The 21,728-nt window shown below is 45.3% G+C and overlaps 1 protein-coding gene across 4 annotated transcripts in view; it reads right to left on the reverse strand.

Moving 5' to 3' along the window:
- Window positions 1–8,896: 8,896 nt before the first annotated feature.
- Window positions 8,897–21,728, reverse strand: part of LOC138357375 (uncharacterized) — a 173,332-nt gene continuing 160,500 nt past the window's right edge. For 3 of the 4 annotated variants that reach the window (XM_069314058.1, XM_069314059.1, XM_069314060.1), the window contains one exon: window positions 8,897–10,998. In XM_069314058.1, coding sequence (XP_069170159.1) covers window positions 9,946–10,974 — 1,029 coding nt within the window. In that variant the 5' untranslated portion in view covers window positions 10,975–10,998 and the 3' untranslated portion in view covers window positions 8,897–9,945. Of the gene's footprint in view, window positions 10,999–12,747; window positions 12,905–21,728 lie in introns of those variants that run through there. The other variant, XM_069314057.1, reaches the window with a different exon arrangement.

A 21,728-nucleotide genomic window follows, 5' to 3' on the forward strand; every position in this document is an offset into this window, starting at 1 on the left:
CGGGAAGGCATGAATGAGACCAGACCAGCGGGGGAGACGTCACCATGGCGGCCCTTCGATGGTCTCTACCAGATATATTACCCTACAATCAGGCTCCTTCATTATATAAGAATTGGAAAGTTTTCGTTGATCTTAAATTAAATTACAGCAAATAATCCACAATTAGGATTAATCAGCTCCTCAACCTATACGAACTTTCTGAAAATATTCAACACCACAGTGGTTTCGGGGAATATATATACCGGATTGGATTATAAGATGAATCACTATTGATGAATTAGCCCTCTTTTTTTTTCCTTTTATGCGATGCGAGTGCGGTTTGTCGGTCAGTGGCTGGCCGCGTTGACCACCTCAAACAAAAGACGGTTCTCGGGAGATGTCAGTGTTAACCCGAGGAAGACGAGGGAAACTAACCTCAGGGACACAAGAAGGTCCCGCGCCCGGAGACCCCTCACGCCGGACTTCATCAAGCCTCCGGCGGCCTCCCCGAACGGTGAATACCGTTTTCTTTCCTGCAAGCCTCATTGGCCAATGGATCTACAAAGTCATGTTTTCCAACTCCAATGGTGGTGGAGTGATATTCTGTGATTTTAAAAGTGCTCTGCACTCCTTAAATAACCCATCACAATGTATATCTGAAGTAGCTTGTATTATTAAATGGAATGGAATTTTTGCCAATGATAATAACTATTGTATAAAATTTGTGTGGATCCCATCCCATGTTGGAGTTGGAAAACATGACTTTGTAGATCAATTGGCCAATGAGGCTTGCAGGAAAGAAAACATTGATTATGACTTTGGACTATCTAATGCAATTATTAGAAACATACAAATTAAATAAATTAATTCAGGTTTAGAAGAACTAAGAAATGCCCAGAGACCTGAAAGCTGCAGTATTAAAAGTTATGACACGTTTTGTAATAATAGGTATTTGTATGGTCAGCACAGTAACCGAACCAGGCAATGTGATGTAGTCATTGCGGTAATTCGCCTTGGCTATAGACACATCTGGCAGGTTAGAGAGGCTGAGCCACTACCAGAATACTCAGATTGTAAACTCTGTGACAAACCTTTAAGGCATTCACTAGAACACTATATTGTTGAATGTGAAACCGTAAAAGACTTTAGACCTCCTGGCCTCTTGTACCACCAACTGTGTAACTCTTTCATTGACTCAGGTGTTCTCAGGTAATATAGTGCTTAGAGACGTCTCGAAAGCCTTCGACAAAGTGTGACACACAGGCCTAAAATATAAGATATCGGAACTAGGGCTTCCTGAGAGATTTACTGCTACTCTCTGCAGCTTTATAGACAATAGAACTGCTAGGCTTAATATCGGCAGCTACTTGGGTGACGTAATAGAACTGAAAAGTGGAGTACCACAAGGAAGCTGCCTCTCCCCCACTCGATTCAACATATATACAGCTGACCTACCCCAACCCCAACATGGAGAATACATCACATACGCTGACGATGTCACCCAAATAATATGCCAACCGGGCAACCGGTACCATCAAAGCCGCTACTAGCCGACAAGACCAAGGCGGCAATTGAACTCATAAACAACTTTGAGAAGCAATGGAAAATTAGCACCAACAAACAAAAGTTCCAAATAATACACATTGCGAAAAGAAACCCGGACCCCATCACCCTTGACAACCATCCGATCCAATATGCGGAGGTCGGCAGAATACTGGGACTTATGATAAATAGAACAGGGATACAAATTCATGTAAGGGACCGACTAAACAAAGCCAAAGCAGCATTAGGAAAACTGAGAAGATTCCGAAGCCTCAGTACTAACATTCAGATCCACCTATATAAGGCTCTAGTTCGGCCGCATCTAGAATATCCCCCAGTACCACTACACACCATAAAGAAAACTAACATGCAGAAACTGCAAGCAGTACAAAATAAGGCGCTAAGGAGAGCAGCAAAACACCGTCCACCATATGATCAGACAATCCAGGAGCTCCATGAACTCCTGAACATACAGCCACTAAACATCAAACTGCAGCACCAAGCCATCAGGGTATGGAACACCATCGAAATGTTAGAGGACCCAATGTTAGAAACATTACTCCAAGATGAGACGCCCCGGTCCCACAGCTGGTGGCCCAAGAGCCTCGATTCTCTGGACGAAAACCCCGCCCCACAGTATATAATCCCCAGATGAGTTATATATGTATATATATGAACAGTTCATATATGTGTATGTATGAACAACTCGATAAATATGTATGTATGACAACTCGATAAATAATAATAATAAAATAAAGAGCCTGAAACAGAATAACATGTGTGGAAGCATTGGAGTGTGTATATATGAATGCTACACAGTATTCATCTATGGACATCCATATATGGTGAAACACATGTGTAGAACCTCTCACACACTCACAGCTCCCTGACAAGAGGGAGCCAGCTTAGCTTAGCTGCCAACACCCACACATCGTGTCAGCAAGGCGGACAGCTCGCCTGCTTTCATACCTCTCACTGTATTTCCCACTTCTATACTTCCCTTCACCTATGCCTCTCCTTCCTCTTTACTCCCCCCCCCCAAAAAAAAAGGTGTTCTGGACGACATCCTAAAAATTTATCCAAAGTTTGCTTGTCCATTTTAAAGAATGAAGAACAATTTTTATTTATAATAATTTTAAGCTGCATCACTTATGAACCCATCCCTGCCCTTGTGTGGCAGTGCACAATAGAAAGTTGTTTTCACATATCCACACATTAAAAATTGAATGTAACCATGATATATATGTACTTCCGCCTACAGTTCAGACCTATTGTCTTGTGTATGACCCTCTGTCCTGCGTGACAGTGAATACCAGCATTATCCTCACTTTAATCAGATTTAATCGAAATCCTCAGATCAGGCAAAATTGTAATAAATTTTGTCAATAAAGATGTTAATACTAATAATAAATGCGAACGTTGGAAATATTGCTCCTGTGTTGCAGCAGCATGTTCGCGCGCTTGTACGTCTGTCTGCCTTCTTAGCTAACAATGCTTCTCTAACAGTAACCACGAGACGGTGCGCTCCAGATGTCATATGCTCCACCTGTTCGGCGTGTTGTTCCTGTTGTGTTTTAAAACTCCTGATGTTCGAATCTGGCCTTAAAATGAACAGGATGAACAACCCAGCGGGGTTTCTTCCTATTGGGGAGTGTTGTACATGCTGCTATGGCGGTGTGCCCACTCACAGAATGAGTGGCGCTGCCCAATACTGTCACTATGGCGGTGTGTCCACTCACAGGATGAGTGGCGCTGCCCAATACTGTCACTATGGCGGTGTGTCCACTCACAGAATGAGTGGCGCTGCTCAATACTGTCACTATGGCGGTGTGTCCACTCACAGAATGAGTGGCGCTGCTCAATAAACTCGCCCCTCGGGGCAAAATATAAAATTTAAATCTGGCCTTAAAACTGCGGATGGAGGTGGCTTCCATAACTTATTCTTTCAGTGCATTCCAGTTATTGACTGTGTGTGTGTATACTCATCTATTTGTGCTTGCGGGGGTTGAGCTCTGGCTCTTTGGTCCCGCCTCTCAACTGTCAATCAACTGGTGCACAGGTTCCTGAGCCAATTGGGCTCTATCATATCTACACTTGAAACTGTGTATGGAGTCAGCCTCCACCACATCACTTCCTAATGCATTCCATTTGTCAACCACTCTGACACTAAAAAAGTTCTTTCTAATATCTCTGTGGCTCATTTGGGCACTCAATTTCCACCTGTGTCCCTTAGTGCGTGTGCCCCTTGGGTTAAATAGCATGTCCTTATCTACCCTATCAATTCCTATGAGAATCTTGTATGTGGTGATCATGTTCCCCCTAACTCTTGTGTCTTCCAGCGACGTGAGGTTTAACTCCCGTAGTCTCTCCTCGTAGCTCATACCTCTCAGCTCGGGTACTAGTCTGGTGGCAAACCTTTGAAGCTTTTCCAGTTTAGTCTAATGCTTGACTAGATATGGACTCCATGCTGGAGCCACATACTCCAGGATTGTATACCACATATGTCAGACCAAAGTTCTGTGTGTGTGTGTGTGTACTCACCTAGTTGTGCTTGCGGGGGTTGAGCTTCGGTTCTTTGGCTCCCGCTTCTCAACTGTCATACAGATTCTTGAGCCTACTGGGCTATATCATATCTACATTTGAAACTGTGTATGGAGTCAGCCTCTACCACATCGCTGTTTAATGCATTCCATCTGTTACCTACTCTGACACTAAAAAATCATTCTAATGTCTCTCTGGCTCATTTGGGTACTCAGTTCCCACCTGTGTCCCCATATTCGTGTTCCACCCTTGCTAAATAGTTTGTCTGTGTTCACCCTATCAATTCCCTTGAGAATTTTATAGGTGGTGATCATGTCTCCCCTTACTACTCTTCTGCCTTCCAGGGACGGGAGGTTTAACTTTCGTAGCTTTTCCTCGTAGTTTATACCTCTCAGTTCTGGGACTAATCTGGTGGCATCTCTGAATCTTGTTTGTTAGTGAGTGTGTGCGTGTGCGTGTGTGTGTGTGTATTCACCTATTTTTACTCATCTATTTGTGCCTCCAAGATCGGGTATTAGCTCATGGAGCCCGCCTTTCTAGCCGCCAGTTGTCCGAACTCTTGGCCTGTTTCCCTATCATATCTACTTTTAACATTATGGACGGAGTTTGCTTTCATAAGCTGCTCCTTTAGTTCATTCCATTTCCCACTACTCTTACGCTAATTGAACACATTCTAACATTTCTATAACTCATCTGAGTCTCAAGCTTCCACCCATCCCCCCCCCCTGGGTCTATTGGTAATCATCGTGAACATTTCCTATTTTTCCATTCTGTCATTCCCTCTTAAGTATTTTATAATTCTTTGTCAAGTATTCCCTCTCTCTCTCCCCCTCTCTCTCTTTCTCTCTCTCTCCCCTTTTTATAGCGTTGTCAAGTTTAGTTTAATTCTTTCAATCTCTCCCCTAACCCCATCCTTCGCAATTCTGGGACGAGCTTCGTCACAAATTTCTGAACCGTTTCTAGTTTCCTTGTGTGTTTCTTTAGGTGAGGGAGGTCCATACTGGGGCGGCATACTTTAAGACTGGTCTCAGGTCTCAAAATGATTTTGATTGATATACCACGCTGTTGTGATTCCATTGCGATCTGAGTGAGGCATAAGAGTGTGAGCGCCATTACAGTAGGCCAGAGTGTGGTCGGGTCGATTGTCAAACCCTGGTTGGGCTTTGGTTCGGGGCCTCCAGAACCTGCCAGACAACTCAGTAGAGTTCTAGGTTGGTCGACTGTTGTACCATCGTGGCCGAGTCGGTTAAGGCAGGCGTCTGGGAATCACCGGAACGCGAGTTCAAGTCACTCCAATGCCTCAAAATGGTTTTCATTGATATATCACGGCATTAGTCGATTGTGACTTGAGAATGGTCCAGGACGGAAAGAAACGTCGTCGTCCCTTCACTGTCTAGTGTGTGGTTTGGTCAATATATTATATATTATTTATATATGTGACAAATGTCAGTCCACGAAGGAAAGATTAAGACAGGAATTTCCTTAAGTACTTTCGTATTTAATAATACAACTTCAGAAGGATGGATTTACAGATCAGTGGGTTGGATATATAGGCAGGAAAGAGGTAAGTAAGGTACAATGTCTTTAATGAGATAATGGTATATTAATAAGGAATTAGTAAGATAAATGTGTATCATTGATCCTACTCAAATCGCCCTTTAACTGATCAATCAAAAATGAATCTAAATTATACAAACCACTGCTAACGTTCAAATGACATGAATTTGTAATCTGTATTAAAGCAGATTCAATTATGTTCCTATTGAAAATGCTTTTATAATTCGTTACTGAAGAAGCCATCTCCCAATCAATCTTGTGAGAACTTTCTGACAAATGAACAAACAAAGCAATAGACAACGGGACCAAAGAAACCAAAGCTCAACCTTAAGCTCAAGAGACTTAGGCGGGACCAAAGAGCCAAAGCTCAACCCCGGCAAGCATAATTAGGTGAGTACAACGGGGCATGTCTTACAGACTATTCATGTTGCGAAATTCTAAATTTCAATTCTTTAGATATTTGCTCAACATAGAACCTATTACAGTCTGTACAATGTATGTTATATATGACAACTATCACCACGAAAACTGTTTCTAAGTTTTTCCAACAGTATTTTCTTAATTAAACAATATATGTATATCATAAAGTTTCCAGGCCTTGATAATATTTTCAAATCCAGAAAAAAATGGTAAACAACACATTTTTGGGTTGAATTCAGTAACAAATTGAATATTTCACGAGAGGTGTTCAAGTTCAAGTATGTTTATTGAGATAAGCAAGAAATACATCTCAAAGGGATAGAGCAGCTTAGGCTATTTCTACCCCCTTATGAGAGGTGTAACCTACACCTAATCATGAAATCCTAGTCAACAATATTTATTATCCATCGCTCAACGTAATTCGGATTCACCTAACCTTGCTAATCACCTTGCTGCAAAACAATATTGAATCAATATTGCGGAATATTGCTGCAGAGATTGGCGTTATGTTGAGTGATGGATAATTAATATTATTGACTAGGAACTTTTTATAAGAACATTAACGTAACCACATAGTCATATACACATATTTAAGGTGTAACTAATAAACAAATCCACAAGGGCCGTGACGAGGATTCGAGCCTACGTCCGAGAGCATCCCAGACGCTGCCTTAATCGACTGAGCTACGACATGGTAACAGAAGTGTAACCAGAAGTTCTACTGAACTTAATTGGATCCTGCAGCCTCTCCGAGACATAAACCAGGATTTTACACAATTCCCCCATGCATGTACAGATGTACAGTGCATGGTGTAATTGTGTAAAATCCTGGTTTGTGTCTCGGACCTATGGGACCTATGAGGGGCGAAAGCACCAAGCCATTACGACTATATAGCACTGGGAAGGGGTCAGGATAAGGATTTGGGATGGGACGGAGGGAAGGAATGGTGCCCAAACACTTGGACGGTCGGGGATTGAACGCCGACCTGCATGAAGCGAGACCGTCGCTCTACTGTCCAGCCCAAGTGGTTGGTTATGTATCGGAGAGGCTGCAGGATCCAAGTCAGTTCAGTAGAACCTCTGGTTACAATTCTTTTACAGTGTCGTAGCTCAGTCGATTAAGGCAGCGTCTGGGATGCTCTCGGACGTAGGCTCGAATCCTCGTCACGGCCCTTGTGGATTTGTTCATTTGATGCATCACGCTATTGTGATTTCTGTGTGTAACTAATAAGTTTATATGTAAGCGGGACGCAGGAAGTCACAGGTGACAGCGTCACGTGACCTGGGCCACAAGTGTCTTGAAGTTTGCCATAAATTATGTGTGTCATACTTCTTGAAGATGTGTTGAACAAGATATTGACCAAGTGTCTCATTTTCTGTTGTATAATTTGTAAACATGTAAAAGATAAAATAGAATTTACTGTCTATTTACGCATATATGATCTAAGTGTACAGTTCTTTCATCCCAGGAAGACAATCAAAGACTCTCGAGGTTCAAGTGAAACATTTGACTCATTTATAGATTTTATTATAAAACTACACAATATACAAACGTATAGAAAATATAGATGTACAGTTTATACAGGATAGGGGGGGGGGTGATGGCGGGAGTATAGGGCCTTCCTGTTCAACCTTATACTCAATATATATTAATGGCACAAACTGATTCTCCTGCCTGTTGATGCTCGCACAAGCTCATTGTCTACTATCGAACTCGCATCCAAATAGATATATATATTAGTATATTTTGGGAGCAGGTTTTCTCTAATATACACGTCATTAAACACAACAGTATTGTGACTATTATTAATATTTTTTTGTGGTATTTTCCATTCTACGCAAATACCTTCTACCATCTGGAGGGTGAAGACACTAAATCATTTAATCTTTCCATTTTCATTGTTCAATGTTGCTCCATTGTCTCAAAATGAATTTCATTGATATATCATGCTATTGTGATTATATATCACAAGATATATTGATATATCTTATTATATTCATTGATATATCATGCCATTATATATATATATATATATATATATATATATATATATATATAATATATATATATATATATATATATATATAATTATATATATATATATATATATATATTACAGCGAGTTTAGACACGCGTATTCCTTAAATATCAGGATTTACACACACTTTAAAAAAATATATAAATATGTACATTATATTCACTCATATTTTCACACACTTGCCTTCGGGTACACACACACACACACACACACACACACACACACACACACACACACACACACACACACACACACACACACACACACACACACACTTCACACGACTATTCATCCTAGTCCTCACCAATATTATCACTCTTGGGCACTCACATAAACTTAACACGCTCTTTGATTCGTTCTTATCCACACATGACTGTCACTTACATATACTTACACACGTGACTGTCACTTACATATACTTACACACGTGACTGTCACTTACATATACGTACACACACTAGGTCGCTGTAAGGCGGGCGACTCGACACACTTGTGACACATAATGGGTCTGGTTAATGGACGGGGGATGCCCATTGGATACATTAAACCTAATTACTTGTGGCACACACGGGTCTAATCCTAAGTCAGTGATGCATGACAACTGCGTTATAATAAGGTAATTGGTTCTGTATAAGTAGATTGGCTGCAGGTGAAATGTTGTTTTCAATATATAATTGCAAAAGAAAATCGATTACACAAACGCATATTTAATAAAGCGGTAAATTAAAATTGGCAAATAATAAAAAATCTCTTTGTTAAGGTGACGCGTGCTGGGGTGTGCTCACCTAGTTGTGCTTGCGGGGGTTGAGCTCTGGCTCTTTGGTCCCGCCTCTTAACTGTCAATCAACTGGTGATAAATATTTGTCTGGTGGCCCCAAACACTTCACACGGCCAGTATTTACACACATTTTTCCTTCCCAGAGACGGAGTGACGAGTTTTAAGTTAGTGTTGAGCAATAATATTTTTAATAACCTCGAAGGGTTATTAAGGTCATGGTTTACTAAACAATCATTAAGTTCACTTCAGTTCTGAACAATGTTTAGGACTAACAACTCTCGGCGTGAATAGTTGAGCTGAGGAAAAGAAATCTAAACTTTTGTCTTTTTTTTGTTGTGCTACAACTTTTGTTGTTAGGCATAAATGCTTAACAACATTTAGTTATGGGATGACACTCAGGGAGGTGTCTGAGAGCTCCGCCTCCAAGACCAAGAGCTAATACTCAAGTCTTTTATTGCCATGATGACAAAGTCAGACAATTCAGAGGCGATATGGCAACTATTCAACATCACGCGCGGGAATTCATTTCAGAGTGAAACCTATATAAAATTAAACAATCACAAGCAAGAAGGCCATAAGGTCCAGAACCTCACAAGGACTGGTGAGAGCAGGAACTGTGTTGACTAGCATGTGTAAGAGGCGAAGACAGTTCTATCTCTCCTTCCTCATGAGTAGTGAAGCCTAAGACTCGGCGGCTTCCATGTAATGACACTAAACGAATATTTGTACATGTGTTTGTTCTTAGTGCAGGTGGAACAACCTGTCCGGGAACACTGTCCGGGAACACTGTCCGGGAACACTGTCCGGGAGTGTTGATCGCTAGTCCGGGAACACTGAACAGGCAGCGCCTTCTTATACTTTCTTACGGGTAATTTGATACAAAAAATCTGTTACACAATCCAAAGATTTCTTTAAGTTCCGAGGCCTAACGGCGTGCTGGAACAGTGAAAGTCAGTAGTACAACAGAAGACAACTGCTGGTCGGTAAGGAAGCCATAAGCTTCAGGCACTAGAAGGTGGGATGGACACGGTGGTGGAGGCACTAATTAGGAGGCACAGCAGGAGAGTGGGAAGGGCGTGGTATGAGGGCTCACAGGCACTGGTAGGGGAGGCTCGGGTAGTGCATGTACTGCGGGTGGGCGGCGCCAGGAGTGAAGGTGCCGCCCACACTGACGCTGGCGGTGCCCCAGATGTCCGCCTCGCTCGTCTGCCCGCAGTAAGACGATGGCGGTGCCAGGGCGCCACCCGTGTACATGCTGACGTCGGCGGGGACCTGTTGGCTCACGGGGGCGCCGCTCACGCCCACACTTACACTCAAGTGCTGCGGGTGTGTGGGCGCGTGTGAGTCTAAACCCTTGAGTGTTTCGCTGAGTGCCCATATGTAGTTGTGGGCAAAGCGGAGGGTCTCGATTTTGGTCAGTTTGGTGTCGTCAGGCGCGGTGGGTAAGACAGTCCGCAGGCGGTCCAGCGCGTTGTTCAGCATGTGCATGCGATGCCGCTCGCGGTCGTTTGCCTTCATGCGGCGGTTGCGTCGCACGCGAGCGACTTGCTGGGGGCTTCTGGTCCTGCCACGCCCACCGCCACGCCCACCTGCCTTGCGCCGTCTGTTGTCCTCTCCAGGCTTCTTCTGTTCTTCTTTTTCGAAGTCATCGTCGCCATCCTCATCTTCCCCCATAGAGTCGTCCGTCGTGTCCTCCTCCTTCAGGGGCATCACGCCCATCTCCTGCAGCAGCCCTGAGAACCCGCAAGACTTGGCCACGTCGGGGCTCTCCTTCACCAGTGGTGGGGACGAGCAGGGGACGAGGTGGGCGAGCTTGCTGCTGGCGTGCTGTGTAGAGGGCGTGGTCTTGGGCGTGCACGCTGACGCACAGGTGACGTGAGGACTCTGGGAGAGGCCGTGGGAGGGCGAGGTGGCGGCGTGGGAGGGCGAGGTAGTGGCGTGGGCGGGGCGGCTGGGAGAGGACGCTACCACCACTGGACACCCCCGAGTGGGCGACGGTACGGTCTGTTGGTAGGTGGTCCGCAAGGGAGAGGTGAGAGCCATGGTGGGTCGGGCGTGTGTGGGCGTGCCGCGGGCGTGAGTAGTCTTTGCAGCAGTTGACCGGAGAGGAGACGACATCACGGCTGAGGAAGGTGTTGCCACCTGAGGGTACCAGAGAACACCAAGTTAACAATGGCTGCCACACAACACTCACTCACATGCTGCACCATGTAACAAGTGCTGAGACACAAGATAAAAATATATAATAAAAAACTAAACAAGAGAAAGGGAAGAAAGAGAGAATGAATGGTTAATAATTGAGAGTAGCTTTATACATATATTAAAACTCTTGCTTAATAAATCTTAAAATTAACTGCTATTGACTTCAAAGGTTAAGACCAACATTTTAAATATAAAGTCCAACAGGAAGGCTTCTATGGCAATGCAGACACGACTCTTATGTATGAACACCGGCTCTTCCGACAAGATGAAACGCACACCAACTACATACAAACTTACATACACATTTATACTAGATATTCGTAATGGAACACATAAACACACCAGGAACATATATGCATACATAAACACTAGATACACATACGGGCACCCCGCCTCAGACATGTATATATATGCACGCAAGCTAGAAAGACATACGGTCACATACTCTAGATACAGATATATATATATATATATTATATTATATTATATTATATATATATATATATATATATTATATTATATATATAGATAGATATACACACACCAGATACAGACGAACATACACGCACAGGCCAACCAATATACAGCTATACATACACCCACCCAATATATATATATATATATATATATATATATATATATATATATATACATATATATATATATATATATATATATATATATATATATATATATATAGTACTTTCATATATAATAATAATCTGCAGAAGGATTGATCCATCCTTCTGAAGATGTATTATAAAATACGCAAGTCCTTAAGGAATTTCCGTGTTTCATTCCTTCCTTCGTGGTCTGACATTGTCACACTGTTCATCACGTGTTAATTTCTTCGTGATTTACACACACACACACTGTGTGTGTGTGTGTGTGTGTAAATCACTTAGAAATTAAGGGCACAGTGACCACTATGTTCAGTAAAGTGGTCACTATGTACACACACCCGCAGCTTCAATCACTGTTGTGAATACATACACACACACATTATATATATATATATATATATATATATATATATATATATATATATATTATATATATATATATATATGTGTGTGTGTATATCACGAAAATAAACACATGATTAAGAATGTGACAATGTCAGACCACGGAGGAAAAAATGAAACAGGAATTTCCTTAAGTACTTTCGTATATTAAATACATCTTCAGAAAGTCTGACATTGAACACTGAAGGTCACCTTCAGAAGGTGACCTTCTGAAGATGTGTTTAATATACGAAAGTACTTAAGGAAATTCCTGTTTCATTTTTCCTCCGTGGTCTGACATTGTCATATATATATATATATATATATATATGACATATATATATATATATATTATATATATATATATAATATATATATATATATATTATATATATATATATATATATATATAATTAGTAATATATATATATATATATATATATATATATATATATATATATATATATATATATATATATATATATATATATATATATAATTAGTAATAATACATTAATATTTTTTAACACTCTTTCATAGTTAACGTGTTCCTTTTGTATTCAAATATTATTTGAAGACTATTTTTTATATCTGAATATAGTTATAAAGTTTTTTTGTCCTAACCGTTATAGTTAATAATATGTTAATCTTTGATTTGATCAAATATTAAAAGCACAATATTTACCTTAACTTCACGATATTGCATGTGGCAGATATTATCACAGGTCACGGACACACAACTGTTACAACTTGATGAAAATTCCTAAGTGCACTAGTAGCTGAAGATATCCTGTTTTGTGGCGCCAGTCACGGCTATAGAGAGCTACGGCGGCACATCCCACCCCTTCCGTGTTTAGATGTACACTGAACTCTTGATGCTCGTTGCTCACACATACAAACTTGGTCGCGTGCTGCTCGTGGTAGGGAACATGGTGCCAAGTTCTCTATTTTTTACATATTAAAAGCTCAGTATTATATATGGGAAAATTACAGACAAATAATTTTTCGTATGAAATGTATGAGTTTGTTTATCATAAACATGCATAAATTTATCCACGTGCTCCATCAAATTGTGTTAAAGGTATAAATTATTTTGAATAAGCAACTGCCAGATCAAATTCCACAGATGTCCTCCCCCATTCCTGAGCCAACCAATGAGAGCGTGGCAAGCTTGGCCGCGGCTGGTGATTGGCTGGCCGGCGTGTTGTCCCATCCCTCACAAAAATCGACAGGTTCTCATTTACTTTGCAATTAATACTAAAAATAAATAATAACTGATAATAATGATAACATTGAACATGTTATCGTTATAAATCTGTTAATAAGGCAGAAATGTACACTCAGATATACCTGAGGTGACACACACACACACACACACCACACACACACCACACACACAGTGGCCACTATGTACAGTACAGTGGCCACCATGTACACCACAGTGGCCACCATGTACAGTACAGTGACCACCATGTACACTATAGTGGCCACCATGTACAGTACAGTGGCCACCATGTACACTATAGTGGCCACCATGTACAGTACAGTGGCCACCATGTACACTATAGTGGCCACCATGTACAGTACAGTGGCCACCATGTACAGTACAGTGGCCACCATGTGCAGTACAGTGGCCAACATGTACAGTACAGTGGCCACCATGTACAGTACAGTGGCCACCATGTACAGTACAGTGGCCACCATATACACTATAGTGGCCACCATGTACAGTACAGTGGCCACCATGTGCAGTACAGTGGCCACCATGTACAGTACAGTGGCCACCATGTGCAGTACAGTAGCCACCATGTACAGTACAGTGGCCACCATGTACAGTACAGTAGCCACCATGTACAGTACAGTGGCCACCATGTACAGTACAGTGGCCACCATGTACAGTACAGTGGCCACCATGTACAGTACAGTGGCCACCATGTACAGTACAGTGGCCACCATGTACACTATAGTGGCCACCATGTACAGTACAGTGGCCACCATATACACTATAGTGGCCACCATGTACAGTACAGTGGCCACCATGTACACTATAGTGGCCACCATGTACAGTACAGTGGCCACCATATACACTATAGTGGCCACCATGTACAGTACAGTGGCCACCATGTACACTATAGTGGCCACCATGTACACTATAGTGGCCACCATGTACACTATAGTGGCCACCATATACACTATAGTGGCCACCATGTACACTATAGTGGCCACCATGTACACTATAGTGGCCACCATGTACACTATAGTGGCCACCATGTACACTATAGTGGCCACCATATACACTATAGTGGCCACCATGTACACTATAGTGGCCACCATGTACACTATAGTGGCCACCATGTACAGTACAGTGGCCACCATATACACTATAGTGGCCACCATGTACAGTACAGTGGCCACCATGTACAGTACAGTGGCCACCATGTACAGTACAGTGGCCACCATGTACACTATAGTGGCCACCATGTACAGTACAGTGGCCACCATGTACAGTACCGTGGCCACCATGTACAGTACAGTGGCCACCATGTACACTATAGTGGCCACCATGTACAGTACAGTGGCCACCATATACACTATAGTGGCCACCATGTACAGTACAGTGGCCACCATGTACAGTACAGTGGCCACCATGTACAGTACAGTGGCCACCATGTACAGTACAGTGCCCACCATGTACAGTACAGTGGCCACCATGTACACTATAGTGGCCACCATGTACAGTACAGTGGCCACCATATACACTATAGTGGCCACCATGTACAGTACAGTGGCCACCATGTACACTATAGTGGCCACCATGTACAGTACAGTGGCCACCATGTACACTATAGTGGCCACCATGTACAGTACAGTGGCCACCATGTACCGTACAGTGGCCACCATGTACGCCACAGTGGCCACCATGTACAGTACAGTGGCCACCATGTACACTATAGTGGCCACCATGTACAGTACAGTGGCCACCATGTACAGTACAGTGGCCACCATGTACAGTACAGTGGCCACCATGTACAGTACAGTGGCCACCATGTACAGTACAGTGGCCACCATGTACAGTACAGTGGCCACCATGTACACTATAGTCGCCACCATGTACAGTACAGTGGCCACCATGTACAGTACAGTGGCCATCATGTACGCCACAGTGGCCACTATGTACAGTACAGTGGCCACCATGTACAGTACAGTGGCCACCATGTACAGTACAGTGGCCACCATGTACAGTACAGTGGCCACCATGTACAGTACAGTGGCCACCATGTACAGTACAGTAGCCACCATGTACAGTACAGTGGCCACCATGTACACCACAGTGGCCACCATGTACAGTACAGTGGCCACCATGTACATCACAGTGGCCACCATGTACACAACAGTGGCCACCATGTACAGTACAGTGGCCACCATGTACAGTACAGTGGCCACCATGTACAGTACAGTGGCCACCATGTACACTATAGTGGCCACCATGTACAGTACAGTGGCCACCATGTGCAGTACAGTGGCCACCATGTACAGCACAGTAGCCACCATGTACAGCACGGTAGCCACCATGTACAGTACAGTAGCCACCATGTACAGTACAGTGGCCACCATGTACAGTACAGTGGCCACCATGTACAGTACAGTAGCCACCATGTACAGTACAGTAGCCACCATGTACAGTACAGTGGCCACCATGTACAGTACAGTGGCCACCATGTACAGTACAGTAGCCACCATGTACAGTACAGTAACCACCATGTATACCACAGTGGCCACCATGTACAGTACAGTAGCCACCATGTACAGTACAGTAGCCACCATGTACACCACAGTGGCCACCATATATACCACAGTGGCCACCATGTACACCACAGTGGCCACCATGTACAGTACAGTAGCCACCATGTACACCACAGTGGCCACCATGTATACTACAGTGGCCACCATGTACACCACAGTGGCCACCATGTACACCACAGTAGCCACCATGTACAGTACAGTAGCCACCATGTACAGTACAGTAACCACCATGTATACCACAGTGGCCACCATGTACAGTACAGTAGCCACCATGTACACCACAGTAGCCACCATGTACAGTACAGTAGCCACCATGTATACCACAGTGGCCACCATGTATAGTACAGTGGCCACCATGTACAGTACAGTAGCCACCATGTACAGTACAGTAGCCACCATGTACAGTACAGTGGCCACCATGTACAGTACAGTGGCCACCATGTACAGTACAGTGGCCACCATGTACAGTACAGTGGCCACCATGTACAGTAACCACCATGTATACCACAGTGGCCACCATGTATAGTACAGTGGCCACCATGTACAGTACAGCAGCCACCATGTACAGCACAGTGGCCACCATGTACACCACAGTGGCCTCCATGTACACCACAGTGGCCACCATGAACAGTACAGTGGCCTCCATGTACACCACAGTGGCCACCAGCTACACCACAGTGGCCACCATGTACACCACAGTGGCCACCATGTACACCACAGTGACCACCATGTACAGTACAGTGGCCACCAGCAACACCTACAGTGGCCACCATGTACACCACAGTGGCCACCAGCTACACCACAGTGGCCACTATGTACACCACAGTGGCCACCATGTACACCACAGTGGCCTCCATGTACACCACAGTGGCCACCATGTACACCACAGTGGCCACCATGTACACCACAGTGGCCACCATGTACACCACAGTGGCCACCATGTACACCACAGTGGCCACCAGCTACACCACAGTGGCCACCATGTACACCACAGTGGCCACCATGTACACCACAGTGGCCTCCATGTACACCACAGTGGCCACCAGCTACACCACAGTGGCCACCATGTACACCACAGTGGCCACCATGTACACCACAGTGGCCACCATGTACACCACAGTGGCCACCATGTACACCACAGTGGCCACCAGCTACACCACAGTGGCCACCATGTACACCACAGTGGCCACCATGTACACCACAGTGGCCACCATGTACACCACAGTGGCCACCAGCTACACCACAGTGGCCACCATGTACACCACAGTGGCCACCATGTACACCACAGTGGCCACCATGTACAGTACAGTGGCCACCATGTACAGTACAGTGGCCACCAGCAACACCTACAGTGGCCACCATGTACAGTACAGTGGCCACCAGCTACACCACAGTGGCCACCAGCTACACAGTGGCCACCATGTACAGTACAGTGGCCACCATGTACAGTACAGTGGCCACCATGTACAGTACAGTGGCCACCATGTACAGTACAGTGGCCACCAGCTACACCTACAGTGGCCACCATGTACACCACAGTGGCCACCATGTACAGTACAGTGGCCACCAGCTACACCACAGTGGCCACCATGTACACCACAGTGGCCACCAGCAACACCACAGTGGCCACCATGTACAGTACAGTGGCCACCATGTACAGTACAGTGGCCACCAGCTACACCACAGTGGCCACCATGTACAGTACAGTGGTCACCATGTACAGTACAGTGGCCACCATGTACAGTACAGTGGCCACCATGTGCAGTACAGTGGCCACCATGTACAGTACAGTGGCCACCATGTACAGTACAGTGGCCACCATGTACAGTACAGTGGCCACCATGTACAGTACAGTGGCCACCATGTACAGTTCAGTGGCCACCATGTACAGTGGCCACCATGTACACCACAGTGGCCACCATGTACAGTACAGTGGCCACCATGTACAGTACAGTGGCCACCATGTACAGTACAGTGGCCACCAGCTACACCACAGTGGCCACCAGCTACACCACAGTGGCCACCAGCTACACCACAGTGGCCACCATGTACAGTACAGTGGCCACCAGCTACACAGTGGCCACCAGCTACACCACAGTGGCCACCAGCTACACAGTGGCCACCAGCTACACCAGTGGCCACCATGTACAGTACAGTGGCCACCAGCTACACCACAGTGGCCACGAGCTACACCACAGTGGCCACCAGCTACACCAGTGGCCACCATGTACAGTACAGTGGCCACCAGCTACACCACAGTGGCCACCAGCTACACCACAGTGGCCACCAGCTACACCACAGTGGCCACCAGCTACACCACAGTGGCCACCAGCTACACAGTGGCCACCAGCTACACCAGTGGCCACCATGTACAGTACAGTGGCCACCAGCTACACCACAGTGGCCACCATGTACAGTACAGTGGCCACCAGCTACACCACAGTGGCCACCAACTACACCACAGTGGCCACCATGTACACCACAGTGGCCACCATGTACAGTACAGTGGCCACCAGCTACACCACAGTGGCCACCATGTACACCACAGTGGCCACCATGTACACCACAGTGGCCACCATGTACACCACAGTGGCCACCATGTACACCACAGTGGCCACCATGTACACCACAGTGGCCACCATGTACAGTACAGTGGCCACCAGCTACACCACAGTGGCCACCATGTACACCACAGTGACCACCAGCTACACCACAGTGGCCACCAGCTACACCACAGTGGCCACCATGTACACCACAGTGACCACCATGTACATCACAGTGGCCACCATGTACACCACAGTGGCCGCCATGTACACCACAGTGGCCACCATGTACAGTACAGTGGCCTCCATGTACACCACAGTGGCCACCAGCTACACCACAGTGGCCACCAGCTACACCACAGTGGCCACCATGTACACCACAGTGGCCACCAGCTACACCACAGTGACCACCATGTACACCACAGTGGCCACCAGCTACACCACAGTGGCCACCATGTACACCACAGTGGCCACCAGCTACACCACAGTGACCACCATGTACAGTACAGTGGCCACCAGCTACACCACAGTGGCCACCATGTACACCACAGTGGCCACCAGCTACACCACAGTGGCCACCATGTACACCACAGTGGCCACCAGCAACACCACAGTGACCACCATGTACAGTACAGTGGCCACCAGCTACACCACAGTGGCCACCAGCTACACCACAGTGGCCACCATGTACACCACAGTGACCACCATGTACAGTACAGTGGCCACCAGCTACACCACAGTGGCCACCAGCTACACCACAGTGGCCACCATGTACACCACAGTGGCCACCATGTACACCACAGTGGCCATCATGTACACCACAGTGGCCACCATGTACACCACAGTGGCCACCATGTACACCACAGTGGCCACCAGCTACACCACAGTGACCACCAGCTACACCACAGTGGCCACCATGTACACCACAGTGGCCACCATGTACACCACAGTGACCACCAGCTACACCACAGTGGCCACCATGTACAGTACAGTGGCCACCATGTACACCACAGTGACCACCAGCTACACCACAGTGGCCACCAGCTACACCACAGTGGCCACCATGTACAGTACAGTGGCCACCATGTACACCACAGTGGCCACCAGCTACACCACAGTGGCCACCATGTACACCACAGTGGCCACCAGCTACACCACAGTGGCCACCAGCTACACTACAGTGGCCACCAGCTACACCACAGTGGCCACCATGTACACCACAGTGGCCACCAGCTACACTACAGTGGCCACCAGCTACCATTCCGGCCGCAGACACAAGTAGCTGTAATTTTAAACGACTTCCGGCCCATGATTACCTTGTTAAGAACTACAATTTTCAATAATTTATACGGAATGTAACATTTTGTATTGTTCGCCAGCCGGCCCACGTGTCCTAATGAGGCGCTGGCCGATTAATTAGGGTTCTTGGCCACCCTGGCCACCTAGGTCGCTTCTGCCACCTCTTTTACAATGTGCGTAGGGAAGCGTGTGCGTGTGTTGTGTGCGTGATTTAGTGCACGTGTACGTCTGCTGGTACGTATATGACTCATCTCAACCCATCATCCTACAATGTTAGTACTTATAGCGACTATTTAGAAGAACGTACAAAAATGGACTGTTCAGCGAACAATATTCACGTTTTATACTATAATTTTATAAAGGGCACGAAAAAAGAAACAAATATTCCTGGTCCTAGTAGAGCACATTTATATATTACATTAGGCCTAAAATAGCATATTTTAGGCCTGGAGGTATTTGAACTCGTTAAGATGGCGGCTTTCGTTACTTTTACGTTTTTTATTGTGTTATTTGTGCTAATTAAGTAATAGAATGTTTGGTAATACAATAAAAGTGAAGTGCCAAGATTATGGGTTTCTGCCTGGCCTCCTTCCAATTCTGGACGTGCCATAGTCTACAGTAGTAAATACACACACACCTACTATATATATATATATATATATATATATATATATATATATATATATATATACGGTGGCCACTGTGGTGTAGCTGTGCTTGTATTAACCTAGTGTTTCCTGACATCCTTGTGGCGTGGTATATCTTCAATAACTGACCTCTTGCGCCGGCTGACTAACCTGAAGGGCAGAAATAGCCTAAGCTTCTCTATCCCTTTGTGATGTATTTTATTATCTCAATAAACGTACATGAACTTGGTCAACCCGAGACGTGCTGACTATATCAATACCTCGAGTGTTTTTTAGATCTGGATCATGTTCTCTCATGTTCTGCTTTCTTCTGTTCGTTAAATTTAGTCACCCCTTGATGTATTTCCATAGCTCCGTTCTCTTAATGCTGACACCGGCATTGTTTTAAATATTGGTATTTTGTAAATATGTACTCGCGTAGAGGTACTCACCTAGATATGCTTGCAGGGTCGAGCTAAGCTTCTGGCCCCGCCTTCTAAACGTTCTTAGATTAACGCACTGATTCATTTCTCACGCTTTTATAATTTACAATTAAAATTTGTAATCGAATTAGATTCAACGACTTCTGCTTCTAACATGTTCCATTTATTGACGGCTCTAACACTATCAAGTTCTTCCTGACGCCTCTGTGGCTCATTTGCGTCTCCATTTTCCATCTATAACCCCTCGTGCTGCTGCTCCTTGCTCTGAACATTCTTGCTTTGTTTACATTGTCAGCTTCCCTTAGAATCGTGTGTGAGAGAGAGAGAGAGAGAGAGAGAGAGAGAGAGAGAGAGAGAGAGAGAGAGAGAGAGAGAGAGAGAGAGAGAGAGAGAGTGTCGGTGTTGGCCGGGTGGTGCCATATGGCCCTTTTTGGCTAGGGGGTCGGGTGGAGGGGAGCTGACGGTCCAACTCTAAGAGGAGGGAAAGGGGCCCCCTCGCGCACCGTCCCACCACAAGGAGGTGTACCCACACAGGAAGTCGCCCCCCAAAAATATCCAAACCCTCTCCAGAACCTTCAAATCACCTCATATAACTCGTAAATACAAGCATCAAACCCTCAAAGTTAACGCTCACCCCCCAAAAATGTCCCCAAAGAGTACAAGCGTCTCCAAGTTCGCTAAAGACTGGGACTCAGCGCCACTACCACTATCGACCCGGACTCTCACACGCGACCTGCATCGGACAATGGACATAATAAACCGACAGATTTCATTACCCGTCGGCCTGGTGTGGTGCAGGAGGGGGGGGGAGGGGGAGGGGGGTATACAGGGCTGGTGGAGGGCTTGACAGCGGCTCCGTCAAGGAACTCCGGAGCTCCAGGTCAACAGGTAGTTTAAGCATTAAGTGTCGCCTGTCCTTCCTCTCGCAGCTCACAGCACGTGTTGATGTTT

The sequence above is a fragment of the Procambarus clarkii genome, chromosome 78 (assembly GCF_040958095.1).
Source record: "Procambarus clarkii isolate CNS0578487 chromosome 78, FALCON_Pclarkii_2.0, whole genome shotgun sequence".
Lineage (NCBI taxonomy): Eukaryota > Metazoa > Arthropoda > Malacostraca > Decapoda > Cambaridae > Procambarus > Procambarus clarkii.